The 11,000-nt window shown below is 31.6% G+C and overlaps 2 protein-coding genes across 3 annotated transcripts in view; one reads left to right on the forward strand and one right to left on the reverse strand.

Annotated features, from left to right (window-relative positions):
* The window catches only part of LOC145252376 (uncharacterized), a 453,386-nt gene that overhangs the window by 169,968 nt on the left and 272,418 nt on the right, over positions 1 to 11,000 (reverse strand). The gene's annotated exons all lie outside the window — the stretch shown is intronic.
* LOC145252426 (uncharacterized) overlaps positions 1 to 11,000 on the forward strand; it is a 55,829-nt gene that overhangs the window by 7,950 nt on the left and 36,879 nt on the right. Inside the window, exon 2 of one of the 2 annotated variants that reach the window (XM_080111820.1) lies at positions 6,717 to 6,818. The exons of the other annotated variant lie outside the window; for it this stretch is intronic. Within the exon in view, the coding sequence (XP_079967946.1) occupies positions 6,717 to 6,818 (102 nt within the window). The remainder of the gene's footprint in view (positions 1 to 6,716; positions 6,819 to 11,000) is intronic. 2 annotated transcript variants of the gene reach the window in all.

Raw genomic sequence — 11,000 nt, forward strand, 5'->3', positions numbered from 1 at the left:
AACAGCCAAGTTTCTGGCCGAAAACCGATTACAAATATTTTCCCAAATCTCAGTACCCTGTATATCAAATTTCGAGTCTGTAGACTGAAAATTAACAGAGTTATTGCGAAGGAAAATGTACACAGACAGACACACAGACATGTTCACTTATATATATATATATATATATATATATATATATATATATATATATATATATATATATATATATATATATAGTAGCATTTCAGCCCGGCGTTGCCCGGGTGTTTGGAGGTGTATGTTGAACACAAAAAACGGTCAATTTTTTTAAATTTGACCCCTATTATGACCTTAACATTTATTGTTTTGAGCTCAAATCAAGTTATTATGTTAGATCCATGTCGAAAGAACCTATATCTAAAATTTCAAGTGTTTAGAGCAAAAATTGTCGGAGGAGTTTGGTAGAGTTTACAAAGGTCAAATCATTGAACTTTGACCCCTTTATTGCCAAATTTCGGGCCGAAAACGGATCACAAAGATTTCCCCAAATCTCAGTACCCGGTAAAGCAAATTTCGAGTCTCTAGACTAAAAATTGACAGAGTTATTGCGTTGGAAAATGTACACAGACAGACAGACACACAGACACGTTCACTTTTATAGATTAAACAAAAATATATACGTATACATAAATATATATGGAAACAATTTTTTGTTTACTGTAAAGATTTTACGCAAATATTATGCAAGGATAAATCATGTAGAATATGTGCATGAATATAATTACACGTAATAGTTAACTAAAGATGATCATCACATAAGAAAACCGAAAGAACTAATAGGGAATTAATTAAAATGAATGTTTAAAAGAATATGCTGGTCCTGGATATGACCTTAAACTATATCCAGTGATGAGGCCCCAGCTTGTGGGCTTGGGGAAATGTGGAGCCACCCTTTGATTACCATTGCTCCCAGGTTCACTCTGACCCGGAGTGGTAGTACCTGTTAGGGTCCCAATCGACTAGAAAACAACAAATATATTCTATTAAAAAAAATTTCTTTAAAATCTTTGGATTCGGCATTAAATAACCCGAAAATGGTTGATATGCCGGAAAACAAAAACAACCAACCAACCATTAAAAGAATATGCAAATTAGCTAGATCTTTTGCTAGTGAATGCAATTCTACGACCCATATATAAGAACTTTGTATTTTCTTTTTAAATAAATAGAAAAGGGTTTTTTTAATATGAATATCAATACACACAAAAGAAAAACGAATTTATAGGAGTATATATATATATATATATATATATATATATATATATACAGATAGAGAGAGAAAGAGGGATAGTGTAACCCGGATATAAGAGACTTCTTCTCAAGACTCTACAGCTTTCTTATATCCGGGTTACACTGTACATTAACACAGGCTCTAATTTGGGACCAAAGAAAATCTCTCTTATATCCATTTTTCTTATATTCGTGTCTCATGCTAGAGTTAAGCTGTATATAGATATATATATATATTATTTTTAAAATGTAATTATCCACTGACACGTGTTTCGTCGTCTACGACTCATCAGAGTGGCTGTGTAGACGACGAAACACGTGTCAGTGGATAATTACATTTAAAAATAATATATATATATATGTATATATATACCGCTCCCCATGTGGAGGTACCAAATTGGTTAAAAGGGAAAATTATTCCCACCTCGCATTTAGGTAGAAATGCACTTTCGTAAATAATTGAATTCATTCAAAACATATCGCTAAAACCAAAACAAAACAACATATATATATATATATGCAGACTTCGACAGAAGCATGGTACCCCGTGGAATAAATAAAGGGTTCCGTTTGAAATTCCGTGCAGATTCCCGAGTTTTACAAAGTACACTTAAAATAGATCAGATCTTACATCGGGCGAAACCTTGTGCGAATAACACTCAAGATAAGTGCAATAGTCTGATGATTCGATTCCGGATTCGTCTTTTCTTTATAACAAACAAACAAATACACTATTGTCTACATCCGGTTTCAAAACGAATAATACACAATTATGAATCTGGTGTAAAAAAAAAAAAAAAAAATTTGTTTTGTTTAAAGTTCTTAATATAAATTGAAAATATATTATTCTCATCTTGTTTCAAAATGTTTTCACAATGTTTAGACCGATCTGGCATCTAAGCTTCAGCCTCTGTCCCATCGATGAAATGTTGCATCCCTCTGCCTGTTCTACAAGTATTTTAATGGTGAATGCTCTGACGAACTGCAGACACTTGTGCCCCCACGACGTAGACACCCTCAACAAACCCGACAGGCAGCTAAATCCCACCCCCACACAGTAGAGATCCCTAGATGTAAAAGATCTTTCTACTCCAGTAGTTTCTTCCCCAAAACCGCTAGACTCTGGAATTCCATTCCAGGTCCCTGCTTCCCTAACTGTACTGACATGCAGAAGTTCAAGTGTAACGTGAACCGACATCTTGCTGCCCAAATCCCAACATAGTGCCCCAGTAGTTGCTGCCCCTGATAGTAGCCCCCTACACCAAAGTGGCAATTTGCCTTGTTTGGGGTGAAAATGTAATTAAAAAAAATTTCTTTTTTTTAAAAACCTCCGACCTTCTTCGTGTGTGTCTTTTCAAATTCGTTGATTTTCTTGTCGAACTGGGCAATTTACGTGAAAGTTAGAAATGCCACCTTTATTTTATTCACGAGGTAGATTGTTCTCGTTCCGTCAGTTACAATTAAGTGAAAATGTTAAATGTTAAATTTGATTTTGTTTTTAGTTATTATTGTCTTCAGTAAGCATTGAACTTTCAATGCCTAGAAAACTGTCACTAAAATTGATTGTCACTCAAAGCCTTTATCCGTTGTGCCAGAAATATTGTTGATGGAATGTGAGAACTAAAGGACAAAAATAAGGGAACTGAGAGTTTTTTTTATTTTTATTTATTTATTTTTTTTTTCAACTCCGTCTCACATCTTCTCATGAAACATTTACTGATATTTTGTAGAGGGTCACAACAAGTGCATTCTGTCTGAGGTTGTAAAAACTTGACTGGTGTTTCTTCCTATTTAGTTGCCTCCCCATAAGGACAAAGTTAGACACAAGGTCAGTTTTAAAGTGGAGAAAATCCAACTTCCCCGAAAGGTGCACTCTTGATTGGCACAAAAATAAAAATTGCCTCATTCTACAACGATCCCTCTTTCACTGATCAAGTACAGGACGGATTAAATGCAGCATCTGATGGAACGCAATATATAAAATCTAAGTTAGGATTTAGATTTACATTTCAAGATGAATCCTTCTAAGAGATAAGTTGTCAATTTTGGGATTTTTATTTATTTTTATTGAATGCAAATGCTAATCTAAATTACTAGCCTTTCAGCCCGGCTGAATGTTGAGCAAAAAAAAAAGCAGTCAATTTTTTCAACTTTGACTCCTATTATGACCCCTTAACATTTATTGTTTTGGGCTGCAATAAAGTTATTAAGTTAGATACATGCCTAAGGAACCTATATCTAAAATTTCAAGTGTTTAGACCCAAAATTGTCGGAGGAGTAACTAAAGATTTTCGACCCAAACCGATTAAAAAGTTTGCTCTATCTCTGAATACCCTAAATTGTCGGAGGAGTTTGGTTGAATTTACAAAGGTCAAATCGTTTAACTTTGACCCCTTAATAGCCAAGTTTCTGGCCGAAAACCGATCACAAAGATTTTTCCTAATCACGCTCAAACCTAACAGGCATTCCTTCTGTTTAGAGAGAAAATCTTCTGAACCGAACGTGAACAGTCTCCAAGATCTTTAAATGGAATAAACAAAACATATTATCACTGGTACATAAGGAGATTTTATGATTAGGGTCCAAATTGATAGGAGTCATCCTTAGTGGAGAGTTGTTCAGCAAGGTATTTGTTCACATTACATTTAAATTTCTGCATGTTGGTATCGTCTGGGAAAGAGAGCAAGGAGAGAATTCTAAAGGCAAGCGTTTTGAAGAAAGAATCTATTAGGTTGACAAGAAAATTCTTGCGGTTTTTAACTTTTAAATTCAGATGAACATATCTCAGATCGAAATAAGAACCATCAAAATCAACATACTTTTGCCAACGCAAAACAAGTGTATTTATGGCAGTAACGTAAAAATCTTGCCTTCTGGTGGCGATGAAGTTGCTGAAGGCGTTTTTAATATCGTTTAGGTTTTTGAAGCATTTTCTATGCAGAAAGTTGTCGAGATGCTTGAAAGTGAGCGTTGTTGACAGTACTTCACTGGCATAATGGTTTCGCCTGCATTCAAAAAACTGTAATGACTTCGGCTTTAATACAGTTGAATGGGAAAAGATAACAAAATATCAAGACCTAAAATTTGATCTAAAAACGATATGATTTCTGAAAGAAATAAACATTATACCGGCTGTGATAGGAGCATCTGGCCTAATAAAAAAAATGACTCTTCAGAAATACTTAGAAACAATCTCTGGAAGACCGAGCTGTAACAAACTACAGATAGCAGCCATACAGGGAACAGCGTCTATTCTTAAAAATCTATTTGCATTTTCTATTGTAAAAATATTTACATTTTGGGGACTGTAATTCAATGAAAATGGATATCATTAAAAATATTTCATTAAAAATGTCTTGAAAATATGTCCTAAAAAGTATATGTCATTAAAAATATGCTAAAAATTACGTCATGAAAAATATATCATTAAACTCTATGTCATTAAGAATATATGCCATTAAGAATATGTGATTAAAATATGTCGTTGAAAATATGTCATTAAAATGTTATTAAGAATATAATTATAAATATATGTCATTAAAAATATACCAAAAATTAAATGTTAGGAAGAATATATGTCATTAAAATATAACTAATTAAAAATGGCATTATGTGATTAAAAATATGGATCATTAAAATTCTATTTTGCAATAAAATCGATGGAATGTCTTATAAAATGATAAAATAAATTTTAAAAATTTTTAACGACGAAATATATATTTTTAAACAACTTTTGCATATCTGTCATTTTTCCTTTTTTAATTGAAGTTTTATGATGTTTAATTAAATTATTTATGGTATCGTTTGTTTATTAATATTAATTCAATAAAATAGTTTAAAATTATAACAAATTAAAAAAAAATGAATTGCTAGTTTATAATGTCGATTTATTTGTATGCCCATGAAAAAGGCGGAATTTTCGACCTATATAACAAATAATAGCAGTAAAAACTTGTAAAATAAAATTGATTCATCGGAATTTATTTGTATTCTCAAGAAGAAAAAATATTTTTAAAATCTCATTTTTTTTTTTTACTTTCCGTAAAACTGTTAAATTTTCAAAAAAAATCCCCAAAAAACTAAAAACGGGAAGCAATGTTAATAATGCATAATATCAGATAAACCATAAAAACAACGCGATTTTTAAAAATTATCTTAAAATGAAATAGTAGATCAATTTCGCTAATTATTTTACAGACATTTTTTTTAATCTGAACTATATAAAATAATATAGAACATTCTCATATTTCCCCCTAACGCAACCTTATCAGAATTTTTTTTTTTTTTTAGGGAAAGGGGTTGCTTCCACAGATTTTTTTTTTTTTACATATTAAGATATACTGAAATGATGAAATAAAATATATTTAATTTTGAATTCCATTTTTTGCCGATTTATAGAATTTGTCTCTATATTTTGGAAAAAAAGAATTTAGAAAATATATTAAAATTTTATAAGTTTTACGAATTTTTTTATTATTCGTTAATTACCGCTTAATTTTTGCTTGTGAAATTTCAATGGTTGAATTTTTCAGAGTTCGTGAACAAAATATAGAAGATTGCCTCTTGAAACTTATTATCAATAAACAAAATATATTTTTGCTAATAATTAAAGAATGTTTAATCTATGCCGTTTTTTGAATAGTGAATAATTAAAAATATATTTACAAATCGAACGTGAATAATTTTTTCTATGGTAGACACAAAAATCTGTTCGCACTTCGTTTATAAGTCCATACAAAAATTTTGAATTGAAAATAATTTTCCGATAAAGTTAATTTAAGGATTTAGTTAAAATTTTTAAAAAAGCTTAGTTTTAGGAATTAATACTTGATATTTCTGAGAATAAAGAGGAATTTAATAAAAAAAAAAAAAATAATAATTTAGATATTACTTTTTTCGGGTTACAAATTATGATATTGAAAATTAATTAAGAAAAAAAAGGAAATTTTGTCAGTTTACGACCTCCATATTAAATCGGAACTTAATTGTTTTAGGTGTTGTCTGCTTAAACGTGACATTTTTCTGGACATATATATCTGCATGTCTTTTTCATAATATTTCAAACCAAAGGTAAGACTTTTTCTTGCATATTTTACTTGACTAATGATTAAACAAAAACTTTAACAAGATATAATGTATATTTGTACTATTTTTTCCTATATTTTTAAGGTTTTTAAGACCTGTTTTCCATATATTTACAGTGACATTATAAATTTCTCATTTTTTTATATTTTGGTTATTTTGTGACGTTCAAATCCAATGTCGTCTGTTTTATTCAGTGTAAAATAAAAAATATTTATATGCAATTTAAATCCTGATCCTTTTTCTTCATTATGGAGTAAAAATTTCAATGAATTAATTTTATTTTACTAGTTTTTTCGTGTGTTTTTTGTTATGAGTGTTGAAAATTAATGTCATACCTAATTTATTGGGATTTTAAAAAAATGTATTTCATTTTCTCTCAGAAACCATATAAAACGATTCCACACAAAAGGACAAAAAGGTCAAAACGGTCCAAAAGTCACAAAAGTAAAAAAAAACACAACGATAAACAGAATAATCAGAAGGTAAAACATTTTCTTTCGCATATTTTATCGCTTTTGCAATCACTCAGACATGAAAAAAAGTGTCGTTTTTTTATTTTATTTAAATGCATAATTTAGTTAATTTTTAGGTGAACTCATCAATTTACGCTCTTGAATATCTTAAATAAACAAATGAGTAAATTTCTTTCCTTTATCAAAACAGAACGTATCTGTAACCCGTTGGGTCACAACCACTACCATAATTTGTTCTACTTTGATTTCATTAAAAATTCATGAACTGTGCCATAACATATCACCTAATCAGTCTCGGGCATATCTAATAAAACAATAACAAAATTCAACATTATTCTTTAACATAGTCTACGGTACTATACTGTTTTTAACGTTTCTCTAACAAGTCAATGCTTCTTTTGTGCAAAAATTTATTTGGAATCGAAATAGGCCTCAGTTTCCGATATCATTTCTTTATTGGAGTCGATATCACTTCTTTCTCTGAAGCATTCTTATGAGGTCTGAAAACAGAAAAATAGTTGTTAATGTTTGGGTTAGTATAAATAACAAGAGACAACAAAAGCTTACAAGAACCGCATCGTAATAATGGCGACCCCGCAATATTCAAAAGCAAGTAACTCTTCTCGGCTAATCTAAAGGAAATGTAACTTATGTAACGACATCCCTCTTTTATTAGAAGTATTGTTCGTGCAGAGTTCACTAATGAAAGTTTCCCATATGTATCTTTTCACTAGGTTATATTTTGGAGAAGGTCTTATAATACGTACCGATCTAGTGATTGTCCTAGTTGATGTGTTATCACTGGGCTCAGTTGTAGCTTTGTGGGCTACTTCGGATAGAATGTTGATGCTGGTGCGTGTGTTGTTGGATGTTTCAACAGAATGTATGTTTGGATTATTGGTGTGTGGAAGTGCAGTGTGAAGTGTGGATGTTTTATGGAGTAGGAGATCCTGAATTTTCTCTTTTCAGGCATTGTTATTGGTGCCTTTTGTAAGTAGATTGTTAACTAGCTTTCAATTGAATAGTAGTTCTCCTGGAGATGGGATGACATGATACATTGGAGTATATCGTAGGCACAGTAAACTCATGCCCATATCTCGGTTGCATATTATAGAATTCTTCAGGGCTGCTTTGATGGCCTATATGCACTGTTATGTCATCTGTTTGATTGGGGAAAGTCTGGGAGAAGAGGTGGTGTGCTTAAAATCCAATTCTTTGGAAAATTCTCCGAAACGATAAGAGGTGAAATGTGACCCTTTATCGCTGATGAGTCTTTCTAGGACTCCTTGCTCAACAAAGATTTGCTTGCACAGATTGATGACGTCCTTGCTGGAAAGTGCCTTTGGTTTCCAGATGAAGGGGTACTTCCAATAATAATCCATAATGAGGTCATCGTGCCTGTTCAGATTGACGATATTAGTAGTCACAATTTCCATGGTCGTACTGGGATCTCAACAGTTTGGGAAGTCTCCCGGGTATCATGAGTAAGTTGCTGGAATCTGTGTTAAATAAGGTGCTTCTAGTAGCTCCTGCTCAGATGTGGCAACGGACGTACTTGACTCTTATACAGGTAGAGAATTGAATACTTCTCTAAGAAGTCAGACACCGCAGCAAAAATAACCTTCTTTAGTGACATGCAATATGGTTTCCATTCTGCTAGATCTACAGCAGAAGTGCCAACGGTTTATCTCATAGGATTAGTAAATCTCTGAACAGAGGCTTCCTTTCTAGGGCAATTGCTCTTGACATATCAAAGGTGTTTGATATAGTGTGGCATAAAAGTCTACTCCACAAGATCTCCAACTACAGTATAATTGGAAATGTCTTCTCGATTATTAAATCATTTCTCTCTGATAGGTTCATGAATAGTGGTTGATGGGCAGAAATCAAAAGCTCATAGTATTAATACTGGAGTCTCTCAGGGTTCCATCCTGGGCCTACCTCTCTTCCTGATCTACATCAAAGAGCTCCTAAGATCATTTATGCTGACGACACTACCATCTATGGCAACACTTCAAAGGCAGTAAACGACCAAGTTCTATCTAATTCTCTCTCCTCTGATCTTGATCACGTTGTGCAATGGGGAAAGAGGTGTCTGGTTAATTTTGATGCATCTAAAACCAAGCTTCTATCTTTACACTAACATCAAATGAATTGCTCTCGTCTTAGGGAGACCATGTTTTGACAAGCTTTTGGATCTGACCTTTACTCCTGATCTGAAATGGAACACATACATCAAATCAGTTGCTAAGGTCGCTGGAAAAATGGTGGGATCATTCTATCGCTCCAGTAGATATCTCATTGCTGATGCAAATCTTACAAAAGGCAAGGTATGTTACTCTTCTCCCTACACGGATAATTGTTTTAGTTGATGAATTCCTAATGTGTTTATTGCAGTTTTTATGTTTCTGAAAATAAAAGAAACACAAATACCACTAAAAACAAATTTAACATAGATGTTCTATAAAGGAAAGAAAGCAACACGCCCTGGTGTTTACGTGAACATAGTTTGTACAGTAAGCAAATCACGTACAGCAATAATAATGCAACGTGAGAATCCCATGCTGAAACATGTCACACGGTCTCAGTTGTGTACTCTAGCGAGACTGTGTGACATGTTTCAGCATGGGATTCTCACGTTGCATTATTATTGCTGTACGTGATTTGCTTAATGTACAAAACATATCGCTAAAAACCAAAACAAAACAACATCTAAGTAAATCGCGATATATCCAGACAGTCGGCGAGATGGTCCAGGGGTAAGGGTTTAGGCTCATTATCGTTGGGTCCCGATTTCAAATCTCGCTAGATACAGCCACTCTGATGAGTCGTAGATGACGAAACACGTGTCAGTGGATAATTACATTTTAAAAATAATATATATATATATATATATATATATATATATTTTGTGTACAGAAAGTTGTTAGTTGAGACAGGTCATTGGTACCGTCGGTTTCAAGCCCGATAATAAGGCCCGTTTAAGGTATCCTTATCAAGCTCTCTTCAGCCAATATTCGTCTCTAATATAATAATAATAGACGAATATTGGCTGAAGAGAGCTTGATAAGGATACCTTAAACGGGCCTTATTATCGGGCTTGAAACCGACGGTACCAATGACCTGTCTCAACTAACAACTTTCTGTACACAAAATATAAGTACGCTCTTAAAATTTGGATTTTCCTTTTAATTGAGCACTCTGCTGGAATTCTTTTTCCAAAAAAAACTAATCATATATATATATATATATATATATGTATATAATATTTAGTAATGTGATTGATAATTTAAAAATCAAATTATAATTAAATTAAAAATCCGTTTCATAAGAAGGAACAACAACAAAATCAATTATTTGTACGATTGTTTCAGAAAACAGTGTTTTTATTGTGGTAGACTTCAAGTTACGGACAATAATTATTGCATATAGTTTTTTATCAAACAAGGTTTCCTCATCAGCAAATATTGGAAAGGGTTTATATTAAATGTAAAATACACCATAAATAAACCTAGCATTAAAGTAAGGCAGATGTATCTGGAAAAAATTAAAATAAAGGTATGGATTTAAACTTGATAAGAAAATTAATATGGGTTATGGATAGAAATAAAATAGAGTAAAATTATAAATATAAATTTGGTTTAAGTACAATATTATACATACATACATACATACACAAATACATATATGCATATATATGAAAAAGTACACACATATATATACATATACATAGATATACATATATATACATAAAAACATACATACAAATATTTACCTTTTAATTTTTCGCCTTTTGAAATCAGGAACTATGATTAAATTATTCATATAGATGCTTGCTATAGCTTTTCAGCTTATGAAATGATAAATTTTCAAAAAGAACGCTTGTATAATAATTTATTTCCGTTAACATACTTTTGATTAAAAGACGCCAAGGTTTAGAATTCAAAAGAAATTGGAGGATAATGTTATTTGTATAATTAAATAATGTAAGGGGGATAATTAGGCATATTTCTTTAATTAAAGAATGTAAGGGAGATAATTAGTCTAACTTAATTTATTACAGAATAATAAAAAAATTGTAATCTATTTTTACTAATAAGTAATTTTTAATGATTTAAGGTGATTTATTAAATTTAAACCAACGTTTATGACTGCATGTGAATATTAGTTCCTCTTTTGAATTTAATAGGG

Source organism: Euprymna scolopes, chromosome 29, assembly GCF_053919585.1.
Source record: "Euprymna scolopes isolate OS-2025 chromosome 29, ASM5391958v1, whole genome shotgun sequence".
NCBI lineage: Eukaryota > Metazoa > Mollusca > Cephalopoda > Sepiida > Sepiolidae > Euprymna > Euprymna scolopes.